General features: G+C 43.2%; 1 protein-coding gene across 2 annotated transcripts in view; it reads right to left on the bottom strand.

The window, feature by feature from the left end:
* The window catches only part of LOC131125451 (diacylglycerol kinase delta), a 30075-nt gene extending 14452 nt beyond the window's left edge, over positions 1-15623 (bottom strand). For both annotated transcript variants that reach the window (XM_078796712.1, XM_078796713.1), the window contains exons 1-3: positions 15478-15623; positions 14933-15076; positions 13186-13290 (exon numbers count right to left, since the gene is read on the bottom strand). In XM_078796712.1, coding sequence (XP_078652838.1) covers positions 13186-13290; positions 14933-15016 — 189 coding nt within the window. In that variant the 5' untranslated portion in view covers positions 15017-15076; positions 15478-15623. The remainder of the gene's footprint in view (positions 1-13185; positions 13291-14932; positions 15077-15477) is intronic.
* Between the last annotated feature and the right edge of the window lie 3966 nt (positions 15624-19589).

Below are 19589 nucleotides of genomic sequence, written 5' to 3'. Positions count from 1 at the left end.
TATCTTTTCTTTTGTTAAACTGTATGTGTTAGACTATATCGTCTTGTATTTGGAACATTGTTATGCTTGGAAACACTTGCTTAGGTATGAATTTATGGACTACTAGGCCGTAGTCAACCATGAAACAATCATTTTTTTCATGAATTAATTTTTGAAAAACCATGAGAGAGTAACTAAGTGATACTTCACGACTACAAATTGTCATGCGAGACAAATAAAAATCACTGCACTGTTCCCAGTAACATTATGTTGGAAAGGGGCTGAGCAGTATATTGAAGGGGTTTTCAAAGTCTGGCACATTGAACGTTACCTCAGAGAACATAAAACTACTCCCCGGCGGAGCATATTTTGTGGCATTCATTTGCCTGAGCTTAGCAGGTCTGAAGAATGTGTTTATATTTATTTTCTCAAGCAGCCACCCCATATTCTGAAAACTATTATTCACACTATAAAGCTAACAGGACATTAAACTTGTTGATCCAGAACCTTAAAACAGCAGGGATTTGCCAAGATCATCCGAATAGGAAATAACTGCACCAATAAAATTGTAATCGAGCAGGAGGAAGACGCAGTAAGGGACGGTTAGAAAAAAGACACTCGACGTGCACAAACATGTTGCTCTGACCACGCACGTGCACGCACACACGCAGTTAAAACAAGGCGTAGGAGGACTTTGCACCATGGCGACCACATCCTGTCTCATGCACCCCATGCGTTTATTAATAGACACACAAACACACACGACATGTGCAGGAAAAAGAAACCGATGTGTCTCACACACACAAAATCCCCCAACTTTAGCCACATGTTTCCACTCTCTTAATGTGATTCTGTACTATCATCCCATTTTTGGGATTCGGCCTGCGAGGTTTGTGAACTGAAAGACACATAATCTCTTTGCCAGTGACGGGAGGGGGGGAGGTGGCTCGGAGCATACGGACCAAATCTGGCTCTTGTGCTCCATAATCCTCACTCACACACACATACACACACACACACACACAGAAAAAGGGAAATGATGGCTGCCGCTTCTCCTTAATGTCCTGATACGATTAGCATGTTGTTATTGATGGGTGACATGAGTCGCGTTTACAATGTTGCAACTCAAGCTGGTATATTTGTCACACACACACACGTTAATTGAATATTTAGGGGTATTTGATATTTGTTTGCATTGACCTGAATGCAAAACAACAAAATACAACCTCCCCAGGTCCTTTGTGGCAGCACCCTGTGGTATGCATCATCCTTGATGGCGTGGAGTCTTTATTGCATCATTCCTTGAAAGTCCACCGAAAGGAGGAGACTTTGTTAACAACCTTCGAGTGGTAACACTGATTCACTTTTATGTTCATGTAAGATAGAATCTCTCTGTTTTTTCAAGCGGGCTGCATGGCGGCCGAGTAGTTAGCATGCAGGCCACACAGCTAGGAGACTCGAGTTTGATTCCACCCTCAGCCATCTCTGTGTGGAGTTTGCATGTTCTCCACATGCATGTGTGGGTTTTCTTCGGGGACTACGGTTTCCTCCAACATTCCAAAAAAACATGCTAGGTTAATTGGCGACTCCAAATTGTCCATAGGTATGAATGTGAGTGTGAATGGTTGTTTGTCTATATGTGTTCTGTGATTGGCTGGCGACTAGTACAGGGTGTACCCCGCCTCTCGCCCAATGTTTCAATGTTTCAACCCAGAGTTCAACCCACAACCCGGTCAGAAAGCTCTGACATCTACAGGATTTGACTGAGAGTCAGTGGTAGCTTTTGCTTTTGTTTAGTTTTCTTCAGTGCTGGGAGTCAAACGCTGTTACCAGCAGTGAAATGTGGCCCGTTATTATTATTATTATTATGCATTCATATCAACGATCTGTTATTTGGCATTGTTCACTACTACTACACTGAAAGCTAAATAGTCAACAAGAGTTGTGGCTGCTCACTCTCAGGAAAACATATCCACCCTAGTGTTTTGGCAAAGATTTGCAAGTCAGGAGCTCAGCCTAAAGGCTGAATTATGCTACAGCGAAATCACTACTCTGGCTCTCTGATGGCGTCTTGCTTCATTTATAGCTCTCTGGCCAGGGGGAAGCACTTAACGTGCAAATCTCCACCAAATCACTAGGGGCAGCCTTTTCCTGAGCTTGAGCTACCACAGCTCCGGTTTCTCTTTGGAGTAGCTGGCATCCAGCATAATAGTACAAAATGGTGACTGGCAACCCATCCATTCATTTTCTATGTCGCTTATCCTCACTCAGGTCGTGGGGGTATGCTGGAGCCAATCCCAGCTGTCTTTGGTATACCCTGGACTGGTCGCCAGCCAATCGCAGTGAAAACAATCATTCACACTCACATTCATACCTATGGACAATTTGGCAATACAACTTAAATGCTCTATCAGGACGCTGCAGTACCTAAACTTTGTTATGCTGGACTTTGTGGTGCTTCCGTGAGAGGGAAATTCCGAAAATGATGTATGATGAAAAGCCAACCAATCAGAATTTTATGGAGGCAAAAGTCAAGCTCCACTGGGGGGTTTGAAGGTGACGCAGGAGGCTAATTCAGCCTTAACTCATGATCCATAATCTCATGAAACATAGATTCTTCGACAAATACTGTATACTCCAACCAATCAGGTAATTGGTGTGTTTTTTCCCAAATTGTGTTCCCAATGAGGCTTTATATCTGACAGTGTGGAGTCCCAAGCACTCGCTCACTCTCCACACCTTGCCGACTTCATCCCTCATTAACTCCCATTCCTGACCTTGGATCAATATTTTCCTGCTACTCCTCCTCTTTTTTGTGTTCTCTCTTCTATCCCACTTTGCGGCCCAGATCGATACACATCTCCTTCATCCTCTTCTTCATCCTCTTTTTCTACCGTTATCTGCCACAGACGCGACATTCTAATATCCGTTTGATTGTTGGTATGGAGCTTTCCTCCAAAAACTAGAAGTTTCGGGCACAGGTCAAGAGAGAGTCAATGATATTTTAATGCAGATTCAGGTCTTAGATTTGTTTTTTCACCTACTGTATGTGTATTGCCACAGTTACCTTGAAAAAGTCATCTGATCACTAGTTTAAAAAGTAACTCAGCAAATTCATTTTTTCCACACAAAGCTTAAATAATGATGCGGCTAATTTATGGCTAAAAAAATACAAAAAAATAAAAAAAGAATTGCCATGATGCTTAACGTGCAAAGTCATGCTAAATGGTTGCTGCCAACATTTCCGCTATTTTTTTATTGTGCAGTCTGTTCTATTTTGAATATTTTTGCATTTTTTTATTGTTCTTATTTGATTTCGTTTCTGCAGTGTGCCGCAGGCTAATAACACATGAGCCACTGATGGCCCCCGGGCCGCACTTTAGACGCCCCATGCTTTTGTGGTTCTTTGTGGGGGCTTTGTTTGTGTGCAAACCACAACTCTATATGGTTGATGGCTTGGTATTCCGGGCGAGGTTGAGGGGAGGGGAGTGTTGTTGCGGATGGAGCTGGTCGATGCGTTAAAACAGTCAGCTTTAATGATCCGTGTCGCCACAGCTTGAGAGTTTTTTTGGGGGGGGGGGGTGAATGTGATGAAATGTTTGGTGCATGCGGGGCAAGACACCTTTGGCCGGGCTTTTAGGGCTGAGAATGTCTGATGAGTGATGATGCATATGGGCGTGTTGGTCACTCTCTAGGAGTGTGGGGGGGGGGGGGGGGGTACTGTTGTGACAAGGCAATTATTTTTCCTAATTTTCTCAATCGAGCAGCAAAGTCCCAAAGATCAAGGTTGGCGGCCCCTGCCCAAAATCATGGCCGGATTTCCCGCTATAGAAAATGCCTGTCTCTCCTCCCTCCATTGTGAGACACAAGAAGAAAGTCAATGCAGGTATCTTTTTACGAAGGAAAACAGTAAAGTACAATGACTTGGTAACAATAATCTGATCATTGTTTTGGAAATGGTAAAACCTTAGATGATTCTTTACTGAAAAAAGTGGTTATTTTACTGCCTGTCAAATTGCTGACCTAAATTGGGTTGAAAACGAAACACTCCCTTTTCATAACACACACCATTATGGACTATTTTAGGCAAGGCACACAAGTTACGGCCACCCTGGACTCTTGTGTCTCTGACAACGTGATGGATGAGGCACACAGCAGCATGTCTAGACCGTAATAATCTGCTTTTTCACCGCAGCGATTTAGCCGATAAAATTAATATCTGTGCTGCGTTTGGTGGCCTCGAAGGATTACTCTCGGCTCGACGATTTCAGCTGCTTGAACTTTTGATCAAAGTCGAGAAACAAACTTGTTAATTACCACTTCACTCGGTACAACTGCAAATCTGATGAGATACGCTGGCTTTATCAAAAATAAAAAACATACTACAGAGAGACTATTCTGTGTTGTTTTGTCTGTTGTGAATGAAGAACTGCACGGGCGCATGAGGCACTGAGTTTTTTTTTTGACACAGATGTGCTTAACCAAACAGAGATCTAAATTTAGCTGTTACATCCCAGAGGAGGTTCTAAAACAGGACACTTGTGTATATACAGTATTTATGAACGTGTGTGTGGCTTCAGTGGAAACCTCTGTAAAGGATGTTGTAACATTCTGAGCTTCAGATTTAATTTCTCAGTGATTATAGCGTCAGAATTCACACACTTTGGTGCCGATAGCAATGACTTTAATTGGTGCCATTTTAAATCACTCCTCCTATTATCTCTTTTGTTTTGCCTCTTTTGTTCTCCACCTCGTGTAGTATCAGGTGATCTACATGGGAGTGTGTGTGTGTCTGTGTGTGTGTGCAAGAGAACAGTAAACGGCTTCAGATTCTAATCAGATTACTGAGCTCCTACAATGTAAACAAGCCACATAAAGCACATAAGGAAGTAACCTTTCAACATGAAGTTTCATTTCTACTCCATACATGGGAAGAAAAAAAAACGAATTAACCCTTCTAATTGGGCTTTGATTAAAGTGAGCGTGTATGAATATAACTTGTCACGTACCTAAAATGGCGAGGATGGATGATGAAGCTGCGCATGCAAATAGAGTGTCACTGTCGTGCATGTTAATGCAAAGCTGCACTATGTAAAAGGGTGTTTTTCTGTGTGCATGTGTGTGTGTTGTTGTTGTTCTGACAGGCAACAGATTGCTGCACCGCATGCCTGGTCGCTCACACCGGCAGGCATATCAGCAAAGGACAGGAGGAATAAAGAAAGAAAAGGAAAAAGAATGACAGGAAAAAAGTGTGGGTAATAAAATGTGTGCAGCTGCAAGAAGCTCCATATCTTAAACTCAGACACATGCAGTGCCAAAAATAGCCCTTCTGGAGTTCACTGAGTGGTTAGTGCTGCAGAATGCATGACAAATGTGTGTGTGTGTCTTTTGAAGCTGTCCTCATTCCGTCTGACAAGGAGACAGGAAAATGGGAATCCCGCAGCAGTGACAACACACTGCTCCACACATCATGAATACAGTTACGGTATATACATCGTTTGTATTGGCACCCCCTTTGAGTTGTACTCAACATGATTTGTAAGACATCCTAGCATACATGTAGGCCTAATAAACATCCTCAAAGTTGGATTGGTCAATGACTTAGGGACACTTAATTGCAAAATTGCAATGACGATTTACTTGATGTTTTTCAAACAATCTTGCAAACACTTTTCACACGAGTGCCCGGATGTCCTTGAAAGGTGCGTACCAAATTTCATGGTAATTCGATTAAACTCCATGAAGTTACTAGTGGTTTCAAGTCAGCCCATCCTATCCATCTTAGTTTTAATAAGAGTGCCATCATGTGATGTATTCATTCATTCATTCATTTTCTACCGCTTATCATCGCGTGGGGTGCTGGAGCCTATCCCAGCTCTCTTTGGGCGAGAGGCGGGGTGCATCCTGGACTGGTTGCCAGCCAATCACAGGGCACATATAGACAAACAACCATTCACACTCACATTCATACCTATGGAAAATTTGGAGTGGCCATTTAACCTAGCATGTTTTGGAATGTGGGCGGAAACCGGAGTACCCGGAGAAAACCCACGCATGCACGGAATCGAACGCTGGTCCCCCAGCTGTGTGGCATGAGGAAACTAATTTCAGCCACTTGTATCTACAATCTCGTTTGATCGTTGTCATTAAAAATGCTCAATTAGAGTACAGACAAGTCCAAACATCTACATGAGTTGATCTGACAAATCTTTAAATTGATCAAATGTAGAATTACTACAGCTTGTGCTTGGACATCAACAAATAGCGTGCAACTGTTGAACTAATTTTCTTGTGCAAGATTCTATTGCATCGTGAGAACGCGGCAGCCAAAAGCCAAGCAGACTATGAACTATGGCATTGTTACCATGAATTATAATAGAGTAACATGGAGGTGGCCGTGCGTAATGCATTATTGGAAGCACACATTAAATGCTTTAGTCAGACCCTGCAGTCCAACCTACCTCGGTGTTTCCAGCGTCAGCAACTGAAGCACCGAAAATCATCTTCTCTGTAAAACACACCTTTAGAAGAGATTGGTGTTGACAGATTAGCAACATGGTTGCTATATTTAGTAAATAAGGGTGTGCATTTAAGTGTTTCTTGCATCATGCATTTATTCAGTAATTAAACACAAGCAATTAACAAAAACTATGCACCTGCCAAGCAGGTGAGCTCCACCTCTGTAATGCCGTGCAATGCAAATCTGAAAGCTGTAAAAAACTGTAACCCAGCCCTTGACCAACATCGCTAAGAAGGCAGAACTTGGATACACTCGCCTCCCTGCAAAATGGGTGTCCAAAGTGTGGCGCAGGAGCCATCTGTGGAACGTGGCTGACGGCAGAAATAAAGGTTTGTTTGTCCAGTCCTATTTTTTCATTGTACTTATCATCACGTCTCAATCTGGTGAACCAAGCAATTTCCCAGTCTGTCTGAGTCTAAATCCAAAAAAGGCATAAGTTTAATGCATAAGACGCTCTCAACCCCCCTGCCTCTTTTTCCCGCTGATATTTGATCACCTCCTTTTAGGCAAGAAAGGATGTGGTCGCTCTGTTGCAAGAGATTTGTGCGCTCGTTCAGCCTCTGGTGCATGGCACGCTCATCACCCAGATTGCACCGTTGAAAGGAAACACAAGCGGGAGGGTGCTGGCGTGGTTGTTGTTGTCTTGCTGATATTTTTCCAACACTTGCCTTCGATATGATTCAATGTCTGGCTGCCAACTCAAGTGCCATGACTCAGGGAGGAGAGAAGGAACTTAGCAGGGGAAGGAGTCTAGGAGCTGGACTTCAGGGCAGAGTGATTGCTCTGCCCGGAAAGCTCTATCATGGAGTCCGAGCAAGAACTCAAATGGCTAAAGAATGCAAAGGAAAATGGACTTGTGCTCACGTTTATCCAGATCTGCACCAACATCTAATAGGCCCCTACCCTGCACACAGTTTCATACTGAGTTTTTGGGTAATCCTGCACAGAGCTAAAAACAGCAACAGGACATTTGGGTCTGACAGAAAGCGGGGATGTGGCTGCTTTATTGTATTGACCTTGCCCCACATGCACACACGTGCCCCTGCACACACACACACATACACACATACACACATACACACATACACACATAGTGAATGCATCATAAACAGATGTGTGTTGCTGATTCATGGTTACGCTACATGTCAGGATAATGTGACACTCAAGCATCACAACTTAGAGACACTCATTCGGATTTTCCGTAGCACGTGTGTGAGTGAATTCCTGTTAAAAACAGAGTGAAAAAGCAAACAAGAAACCAGAGTGAATCTATTTTTGGATGCAGAGGCTGATGCAGAGAGCACTTCAAAGATACCATGTACAATGTGAACTGAAATAGTTTGAGGTTTAAAGGTTAAAAAGGCAAATACTATTAATAATAATAATTAATTAATTCATTCATTCATTTTTGTGAGGTCCGTGTGCTAACCACTCATCCACCGTGCCGCCCTAATAATAATAAAAACACTGTAATTCCCAAAACAAAAACACACTTAATCCTGTCAAGGCTCGGGTAGGATAACAAAGAAATGGTGTGTGTCAAAGTTGTGTTGTCAGTCTCCATTAAGCGACAGACAGGAGATGGAGGGGGGGAGATTAATAGTACAATACACACATGCAAGCGCACATACATACACATACACACAGTGATTGATTACACACATTAGAGTGTCGACACAAACATACAAACTCACATCAGGTCCGAGCTCGTTAGCGATGATACAAACACACAGCTGCTACTGACTGAATGCACACATGGAGTACTTTAGTCGACCACACCGTCACCACCTAAACGCACCATGCATGAGTGGTACTGCTCTCTGCTTGGCATTAACACATGTTCAAAGTGAGTGTCACTATGTTTGACACAGGCGCTGAAAATAGCTCATTAACTCTGTATTTCTGTCTCGAACGCACACGCACACACGCACAGTCGTTAATGGCCTGTCGTAGGCTGAGGCCTTATGGGAGGAGGAATGACAGGGCGTGATGGAGAAGGAGAAGACAGAAGGGGAGAGAGACACAGGAGGATGGAAGGAGAGAACAAAGGGAGAGTTAAAAAAAAGCACGTATCAGCAGAGGGACAAGACTGACGTGAAGGACAAAGAGGGACAGGAAGGACGATGAGCAGACACGGTGGGCGGAAAGAACAAGACAGATGTCTTTACGTTATGTTGCATTCTGGTGTCTTGTTGCTTCACTTCGTGATGCATTCAGGCAGCTTTTTACTATACATGATGCTGCACTCAGGAGCTCTATTGGGTGACATGGTGCTGCTTGTAGGTGTCATTGCTTTACACGATGCTTCATTTGGGCGTCCTATCGCTCCCTTGATGCTGCGTTCGGGTGCCTCGGGAGTGTTATTCTTTACATAGGTCTGCCTTCAGGCATCCGATGACTATACATGATTCTGCATGTGGGTACCCTTTTACAATACATAATGCTGCATTTAGGCGTAACTGATGCTGCATTCAGGTGCCCTTTTGCTACACATGTTGCTGCATTCAAGTGACCTATTGCTTTCCAGATGCTGCATTCAGGAACCTTATTACTATAGTATATATATATATATGTATATATATATGATACTGCGTTTGTGCGTCCGATTGCATTACATTATGGAGCTTTTAGGTGTCATTGCTTTACATGACATTTCATTTGGGCGTCCTATCGCTTCCTTGATGCTGCGTTCAGGTGCCTCGGGAGTGTTATTCTTTACATAGGTCTGCCTTTAGGCATCCTATGACTATACATGATTCTTCATGTGGGTACCCTTTTACTATACATAATGCTGCGTTTAGGTGTAACTGATGCTGCATTCAGGTGCCCTTTTGCTACACATGTTGCTGCATTTGGGTGACCTATTACTTTCCAGATGCTGCATTCAGGAACCTTATTACTATAGTGTATAGATGTATGATACTGCGTTTGGGCGTCCTATTGCATTACATTATGGAGCTTCATTGCTTTACTGCTGCGTTTGGGTTCCCTATAGGGTCATGTAATGCTGCGTTTGGGTATCTTCTAGCCTTCCATGATGCTGCATTTTGTGCTCCAGTGCAGGGCTGCCCACCTGTTCATGGCTATTCACAAGGCATGTTTGTTGGTTGAGTGTCTTACATAAGTCTCTACACTACTTCATCACTCTGTCCTGTCCTCCCTTTTGTCTCTCCATCTCCTCCTCTCACTATTGACCCTCACGTAGCACTGCAACTGTATCACATCCAGCCAGGGGCGTAAATCAAAGCACACACGCACGCACACACACACAAACACACACACACGCTTGCTCACACAATGCTGGCCATCCCACACACTGGTGCGTGCGCACTCTCCCGTTTCTTTCGCCGTCCCACGCGCACACCTATAACTCGTCCTCATCTTCGATGCAGTCGACACCCACACACACACACATGCCCGCACACGCTAAGAGAGCAAGATGCAGATAAAAAGTGAACAAATGTGGTAAGGCCAAACGCTCCCTGCAGCAAAGCTACCGGAATAGGAGGCAGGAGGAAAAGACTGAAAATACCTGTTGGTCATGGCTCAAAAATGCCAGAAATATTCTACATTATATAATCAGAAAAGGGTGGATGGTCTTTGCATGTATTGGAATTTATTTATTTATTTGTTCCTAATGCATTCATATTCAGATTTTAATCAATAAACGGGATATATTTATCACCATGGTTTGTCTTTGGATCCGCAATCACGTAACTTTTCAAAAAGAGAAGCCAATAATAAGCAAATCATGCCAAGTGTTCCATTTTAAATTGCTTAATAAGGATTAGGAAGGTCCAAAAAACTATCACAAAGTCAATTCATGTCATTCAGAATTCATAGTACTCCATAGTTCTGTGGCACAATGGCAAACAGAGTGAGACCTCTTCAGACCTCTCAGTCATAGTCTCTTTGTATCTGTAAGGGGAGACGGGGCCACTAGCTTACACACAGCAGAAGAGTGTTGCCTTGTGAGGAGCACTTCAAGGTAACATAGTCGTAATTAGTAAGGAAAAAGATGCTCACAAATATTTATTATAATATAATAACAAATATATCATATTTCGACTTCAAACCAAATGAGCAAGGTGACCCCATCAAGACGGACGACCCTGTATGCCAAATTTGTGCAAAACTAAAAGGCAAGGCAATGAACTTTCGCACCGAAAACAAAAGCACCTACACAGTTTTCCGCTGGGGAAAAACTATAAAATACTGAGCCTTCCTCCTGAACGTCACCACTCACTCAGATGATGGGTGGACAAAGTAAATAAAACACAAAAGCAACCGTGCAAAATTGTATGCGCTCACAGAAAGTAACTAAGATGTTGCTGTTTAATACAGTTGAAAAACAAGCATTTCAAGAAATGCTGCAAACGTTTGACAGACAGTACAAATTGCTTGTGAGGAAATACATGTTACAAATGGCAATTCCACAACAACAGTGAAAGATGACATATTAAAGGAAATATTGCATTATTTGAAAATATTCTTAATCATTATTATTCATCATTATTAAAAAATAATGTTACAAAGATGTCTTGCTCTCGTAGACCCAATGTCAAGTATCATCTCGTCTTGTGTACCGAGTGACTCGTAACACGGACTAAAAGCAATCTGATGTAGATATGCTAAGAAGTTACTGTACATATATATATACACACAATATGTATTATTATCAACCTTTAATTATATTCCATCTGCTGCTTCCATCTTGTTTTTTTTTTTGTTGTTTTTTTTCAAATTTCTAGTTTAATTTTTACTTTTAAATGTGCCGCTGGCCACTAAAAGAAAAAGCAACCCGCGGACTGCAATTTGTACACCCGACTTATGGGAAGAGTAGTTCTTTTCCTGTAGAAAGCTATATCCACAAAGGTCGGCAGGCCTCATTTGCAAGGCCTTATGGGAAAAGTAATCCATTTAGCTGGTGAAATAGATATGCACAAAGCATATTTGACTTTTACATCATGCCCAAGTCTCTCGTGGGGTGTTGGCTCACATTCGGAGGTAAAAGGTGAGGATTTCCGGCGCTATTCAGAGCAGTTGAAAAACCACTCATGAGCTTGGGCGGGCCGCAGGACAATTACAGAACTAAAAAAAGAGTGCAGGAGTGGCATTGTGAGGGCAGAGTATGCTGAAAAAATTAATTAAGACAATTAATTTCCGAGCAGAGGGAGGAGAAACTGGAGCGAGGAGGAAAGTAACCAGGATATGTTTTGTGTCAATTGGCTTATGTGGAAAGAAGCATAATGTAGGTATGTTTGTTAGTGTGTGTGGGAGAGGCCTAGTCAAAGCTCCTCTACTATGAGGCAAACAGGAGGAAGGAGAGTGTGAAGCCTTACGTAACGTGAAAGTAAAACTTAAAGCAAGCGGAGGAGGAAGAAGAGGCACTTTTGAAAAGATTAAGAGCAACCAAAGGTGGCCACTGCTAAGTGCCACCAGGATGGCGTCACACAAGCGAGACAGAATTAATCAACCTCCATCCATCCTAAAAAGTCAGGCTGGCCGAGTGTTAGCCACACTTGCAATTAGCGAGACTGCAAGGTCACATCACAAGGTGAGTACGGCGCCGACCATAAAACAGCGGCGACCCAGCATTCACTGCCAAGAGTCTATGCAACTGATAGGCGGGGGCTGTCCTGTGAAAATGCAGCTGCTAGTCTGACAAAACATGGCTGACACCCACCAGCCTCCTCCCTGGAAAGATATTTAATTAGAGGCAAAAAAAGCAGGCAGAGGGAGACATCTCATCTTTGAAGGCTATCGGAGCATCTGCGTGATTATCTGAGGACCGCCGAGCGAGCCATTAATCTGACAGGGGCGAGGATGTCATGTCGGAGAGGAATTAGCACCTCTCTAACAAGTGCGACGCTCTAACGAGTGCGCGCGACAATGGCGGCAGCGGAGAAGGAGGGGCTACGGCGCACGTGCGTGTCCCAACAGGACACACCAACAAACACACTAATCCGCTGGAGGCCATTGTGAGGAAGAGCCAATCCCTGAGTGGGCTTAATCTAGGTCACATGACTGACACATCATCGCTAACATGTATTGATTACCAGCAGTGGCCTGAGGACGAGCTCACTTTGTTTCCACTTTAATTTCACATTAAGCACACAAACTTGACTCTTATTGGGTCCGCCTCCAAAAGCCAGATGAGGGCTTCAATCAAATCTATTTAGATTTGATTGACACCTGCCAAAATCTAATACCCATTCACACACTCACCCAGCAAGTTCTTATTTTTGATTTTCTTTTAATGTCCCGCCAAATGGCGATCCTCACGTTGGTGCTCGCCAATCAATGATATCCAATACCGGTGGACAGATGCTGCCAATAATGGGATGCTATCGCCATGGCAACCGAGAGCCATATCCCATGTCTCTGATCGATCCGAAAGTGATTTACAGTGGATGCTCGATGGCGGCGATGGCTAACGATCTTGACTTAACGCAGCAACAATGAGGTCATCTGAGAGTTAGCCATGCACAGCTAGCAGAAGTCATGGCGGATCAGTTATCTATTATTAATAACAAAACCTCTTATTAATAAGAAATGAGAGAGCAACATCAAAGTGCTAATTTCTTGCAGTAAGGCCCTGCCAAGGTTGCCAGAAGTAATCTCAGCTATGGGAAACTTGGCCATGTGACAGAAAGTGGACCAGGTATAATTAAGTGGTCTCCTACCTTGGCGCGGATCTGGCCTGAAGTGGACACTTTGCGGATCAGTTTATGCGACGTCTCCTCTTGCTCGCCGTCGCTGTCGGACGACTCGTCTCCCGCCTCACCTGCCTGTCATGACACCAGAAAAGCATAAGTAGGGTGAGACGTTTGTTTCGTATTGGCCTGCGACACAGTGTCATTCTAAAATTAAAATGCTAAAAGGTATTAAGTCATGAGAAAAATCTGAACTGTTGATACTAAAACAACACATACATACATAATACATAATGTGCATCCTTTGATTTATTAGCATGTGGCCCCCAGTAGGTAAAGTGTGGACACCTCTGGTTTAGAGAATACTCTAAATAAAGTCGGCCGGCACCAAAATACCTTGCAGGTTATTTTCAACTGACTAGTACCCGGTTCTGGTTATGGAATACTACACCAGTACGCTTTACTCAAGACAACTGACAGCTCATATTTTGGTTACCTTATTAAAGGGGAACTGCACTTTGGGGGAATTTTGCCCATCATTCACAATTCTTCTGTGAAACATCAACACATTTCTTTCCCTTTTCAATGCATTATAACAGCAAAAAATGACTTAATATTTACTAACAATGCACGTCATTGGGACGCACCTATTTTGACGAATATACATGCTGTGATCATGTAAGAACGAGTACATGATAAGATTGCGATTTTCACAGCATTGTGAATGATGGGCAAAATTCCAAAAAAGAGCAGTTCCCCTTTAATCTTGCAACAGAGGGCCAATGTATTACGAACCGTTTTCACAAAACTTCCATCCATTTTCTGTACCGCTCATCCTCACAAGGGTCACGGGCATGCTGGAGCCTATCCCAGCTGTTTTTGGGCGAGAGGCGGGGTACACCCTGGACTGGTGGCCAGCCAATCACAGGGCACATATAGACAAACAACCATTCACACTCACATTCATACCTATGGACAATTTGGAGTCGCCAATTAACTTAGCATGTTTTTGGAACGTGAGAGGAAACCGTAGTCCCCGGAGAAAACCCACGCATACACGGGGGGAGAACATGCAAACTCCACACAGAGATGCCCGAGGATGCAGGGATCAAACCTGGGTCAGCCACTACAAACTTCTATCACCACCATTAATAACATAATTACCACAAACGGTACATTTTATAGATAATCTCCATTTCACTTTGAGTGGACATACTTGTAAATATATCCATCATGTTTATTACTCACCATTTGATGATGAGCCAGTGTCCATTGGCTTCATTGATTGCAAAGAATTGTCATCAAAGTATTAAAAAGGTGTTTGTATTTACAGTAAAGTTGTATTTGACACATCCAATGCTGTGTCTAATTCCCCTGTAGCTTTCATTTCTAAATGTGAAATGCTATATTTATGTCAAAACGCTTACATTAAAGCTGTAAGTCTACACTTGAAACACATGCTGATTTATTAATTGATTGCTTTATGTCTAATCCATTGAGGTGGTGGTGGTGTATGCTGTAAAGGCAAAATGTGGCACTGCCACCGTCCAAATACAGGTTTACAAACATTTACCCAAAACAATAAGTATCCATCATTAATAAATGTGGTTAAATTTAAAGTACGTTTAGATGTTTAGCTTACTTTAATGTGAGGTCATACAATTCAAAATGAGAGCACTCATCAAAAGCAAAGCAAACCATTAGAAACAGCTTTTGAGCAGGATGCCTTGCAAACTACCACACATTGTAAAAACATCAACAACATTTGGAAACCTACCATAGGGGTTCTCTCAGCGTCCGTTTGGACCGACTCTCTCAGCTCGGCCACGTGCAAGACGTTGGGGTTCAGCTTGGATGCCATGTAGGGTCAGATTTGGGATGGGGTACAAGAAGGGGACTTGGATGGAGAAGCTGGCAGCAACTGTGGAAGAGATGAAGACATGAGGCATCAGTTGTGTTGTCTGCATCCCTCACACCACACTCACTTCACGCGCAGTCACAAACACACAATGCACACAGGGAGACAAGTTCTCAGTTCCTCCAGGGTTCCTCCTTTGCTGTCACACAGAATGGCCTTTCTGGATGGCGATGGGAATGATGATGACGATGATAATGATTATGAGGAGCAAACACCGGATGGAGATGCCTCTCATTGCACTGACGGCTGTCAGGATCCGTGCCTGCGTGTGATCGCCCATCCTGACGTGCACGTCTCTTGTCCAATTGTTAGAATTAAGACGCGCGACGAGATTCGGAGTCACCGCCACGACCACACAGTCCGTTCGACAACACGTCGTGAAATGAAGCAACGAGGTGCCTTACCCTTCCTCCGGCCGCCTGCTGCCGGCGCCCGGCCTGCCGTGCTCCGCTCGCTCGCTCCTCGGCCGGGCTCCGGAGTGATCGCCACCGGGTCCTATCCGCTGGTGCTCGGCTTTGCAGCAATGGTGCTCACGGCGCCGGAACCGAATCTGGATCAGGTAGGAAGAGCAGAGGGAGGCAGGAAGGCAGGCAGGGCGGAGGAGGAAGACGAGAGAGAGCGAGAGAGAAAGAGAGAGAGAGAGGGAGAGAGAGAGAGAGAGAGAGAGAGAGAGAGAGAGAGATTAGAAAGCCTCAATCGCTGCGGTTCGGATGTTAAACTGGTGAAGAGTACGCGCACGTACTGCGCGCACGCACACACACATAGCAATCAGATGCTATTACAAGTGGATGATTTGGTCAGCAAACTTCAGGAATAAGCATACATATATGTTGTCTGTTTTGTCATTGTGTGTTTGATTACCTCCAGTAAATGTCCATCATAAATCACGACCAAAGAGTGTGCATGCGTTAAATGACATTATAGTCATGGGAACCTTCGACCTTTACCTTGACAGTCAGTTTTCTGTTTTTGTACATGTAGACTCTTGAATGAGAAACTCATTTCCTCACCCAGCATGACAATACTTTAAAACATACTACCAAAGCCACAAATGAGTGTCTCAAGAAGAAAACACTACAGTAGATCCTGAAGTGGCCTAGTCAGAGTCTAGACCTTAATCCCGTAGAAAATCTGTGGAGGGAACTGGAACATTTGAGTCGCCATGTCATAGCCTCAAAACCTGCAGGATATGGAGGAGTTGTGTAAAAACGAGTACTGCAAATCACATGTAGTCATGTTTAGCTTGGGCACCAAATACTTGCTGTATTTACATAATACTTGCAGGCGCATGCTGGAGCCTATCCCAGCTGACTTTGGGTGAAAGGTAAGGTACATCTGTGTACGATGGCACTTGTCTGTGTGAAGACCAAAGTCATATTTTACTGCCCCAACATTGAGCATCAGAAACACAAGTCACATTAACAGATGAGAAGACTAGCATTGAAAAGCATCAAAGCTCCAAAGATCAACTATTTGATCGAGATTGACGACCCCTGCTATAAAAGTATAAGGGGTCATATCAGCACTAGTTCAACAGTTATATGTGAGCCTCATCCCGCTCACATGAAGTGGATAAAACCAAACCAATGACAGATGATGAGAGACTATCATCACAAGTCAACATCTCTGTAAACAAAGAATTGAGGACTTGACTTAGTTATGACTTAGCATGATCCTGGAGGCAGGGGTTTTGGTTTCTGCACACACCTGTCCAGAGTCACCTGTGCTTACTGTATACAACCCTATCCTTCAGTTGCCCTTGACAACCACACAAGAGATAGGAGGATGAAGCCGAGGGAGGAGATAATCATCTGAGGCGTGTTGAAATCAAGTACAAGGTTACGCTTTTCCATTCAAATCTAGCATGGGTGGGAGGTGGGGTTCTGTCCCTCTTCCACGCTGTCATATGCGGCAAGAGGGGCGCCATGCGTAGCTGCAATAAAAAAAAAAAAAAAAGAGGGAGAGCGGCGAGATAATTAACAGCTCTGTGTTATCGCGTAGCGCTGGAAGGGAAATCACAGCGTCGTCATTATCACCGCCTAAATGTGAGCGTACAGTTGCTCTTCCTGCGCTAATCTGTCACAAGCAATTATGCATTCACAATCCTATTTATTTATTTATCAATCTGCTTAATGTGAAACTAACACATTATTGCACGAATCTCTGCTGCTGCTGTTTTCCCTTTTTGTAATGACTATACTTTGAGTCAGTAAATGCTGAGATTGGGGTTCTCTAATTATATTTACATCCTTGAGTGAGCAGGGTGCTCATTATTAAAAACACAATGCACAAGCAGAGGTAAATAACACTACTGGAAAGCTTGTTAGCATAGCATAGCAAAGGAAACAAAAGCACACAGCTACCATGGCTATAGGCAGTCTGAAAAAATATGTACATAAAAACTGCATTGATAGAGTAATTCTTGTTTAATTTATAGATTTACATACATACATTATGACAAGAGCCCTTAATGGTAAATAGTTTATTCCGAATATCCATACAAGCTTACTCTTTTGGAATTTTGACCATCATCCACAATCCTTGTTCTAAAGAGAGAAAAATAGTTAGCATGAGGGAGCTAACAATGCACATCATGGGATACACCTGTTTTGGTTATAAAGCCCTCGAAACATGTCTTTATGTACATTCTGTGACCATACAGTAACAGGTACATTCATTACAAAATGTAATACTTTTTACGTAATTTTACGTATTTTAAATATTACCGAAACTCCTTTCCAAGGTGCATTGATTTCACATAGCCTGGTAGGAACTACTACTACTACGTACATTCATCAACAACAGCAACTACTAATCATTGCAGACTTTTCGAGAGCCGCTACCGACTTTTGGACTCTCTTTGTGAGGGTAAATATATGAAGGATGAGCATGACGGTATGAAACTTTGTAGTTTGTAGATTGGGGTCAAGTCATTACACCGCCATGTTTTGGTGGTGTATATTGGAGCTTACCAAGCCATGGTAACAGAAATGGAGTGTTTCTGCTCCATTGAGTGTCATACAGTGTCACCATCCATGGAAAGGCTTTGTGTATATAGGGAGGAGAACACTGCTCCAAGAGACTGCATCACAACAAGCTGTTGTGCCAAAAACAGCTATTCTATCCTGCCGTGATAGAATCTTTTTCCACTTACCCAAAAGATACCCCAGACCAGCTGGACCAGACGGACAGCCATCAATGAAGTAAGTCACTGTGATACTGATTGTGATACATGGCGCACATTACACATGATAAGATAACACAGTCCATCTAGCCGTGCATAAACAAAACATGGAATGTGGGCTAGCAATTTGCTTGTCTACTTCCTAGTCAGATTGGGTTCCTATCACATTGTTTTGGACTGGGTGCTGCATCACTATACCAGAAAAATAGTCCTTCATGTTAGCTCCTACAATAGCAATAACAATGTCACTGTAGCTTGGTTTACAGTACAGGTCAGTTATGTACTGTAAATAATAATTGTTGTTGTTGTTTAATAGGGCTTCATAGTCAAAATAGGTGTGTCCCGTTAAGTGCACTCTTAGCTCCCACATGCTAGCTGTTTTTTTTTTTTTAGCTTGTTTGGGTAGGCGTGTGTGGTTATGTTTCGCATAAGAATTGTGGATGAGCGAACCTCCAAAAAAAGTGCAGGCAGTTTTCCTTTATTCGCCATAATTTAACATGCCTGAAAAGGAGGGAAAAGCAGAGCTTATCTAATCCTATACATACTTCTTCAGTTATTGATGGTTTGTTCACCACTTAAGTTCAACATGTGTCAGTTTCTAGCATAGTGTTATAAGTATTTTTTTTAGTTGTTAAAGAATTATTAATGATTGTATTTGTAGTTTTCAGACGACATCATACTACTTTTGGCTATACTATGAAGGAGAAACAGTCTTAAAGGCTAATATTTTAAAAGGGATCGGCATTGATTGTTTCAATTGTTTTGGAAATGACCTCTTCATTGACCGTGTGTGCCGTTTACGGACTAAGCAAGGCAAGCGTATGATTTAAAAGGTCGTAAAAGGTCATTAATGGATCTCGGGGGAACATTATTACAATTGATCTGGCATCGACAGCCCCTCATTGATCCAGTAATTAGCACAAAAGAGATAGATGAGTATGAAGAGATGCTCGGCTGTCTTTTCACAATAAGAGCAGGCTGACTTTCATGTGGCTTCTTGTCAATCTGTGTGCTGCTATGCTGCCACCTAGTGATGGTGAGCAGACCAGCCTGTAGCACTCAGAGGAGAACCCAGGCAGGGCAAAGGTCGCCAGGAGGAAGTGTGGCAGTGAAGGGCGGGTGAGTGGCAGCTAAGCCGATGGGCTCTTTTAAGCACTAAGCCGTTTAAAAGCATCAATTATTAAGAGGAGTCGGAGATGTCCCCTTTTGATCAGGGAGATGAGCTAATCGGCATAAATGCTAATGAGGCATGGAATGGGAGATGAAGGTTGGGGTGGATGAGAGGAGAGACACTTTATAGCGGTGGGAGGAGAGTGGGGCGGCGACACGTAA

Source organism: Doryrhamphus excisus, linkage group LG2 (assembly GCF_037039965.1).
Source record: "Doryrhamphus excisus strain RoL-2023G ecotype Guam linkage group LG2, RoL_Dexc_Guam_v1.1, whole genome shotgun sequence".
Classification (NCBI taxonomy): domain Eukaryota; kingdom Metazoa; phylum Chordata; class Actinopteri; order Syngnathiformes; family Syngnathidae; genus Doryrhamphus; species Doryrhamphus excisus.
Note: the sequence above shows the minus strand (reverse complement) of the source record. Positions and strands in the feature narration are given on the sequence as shown.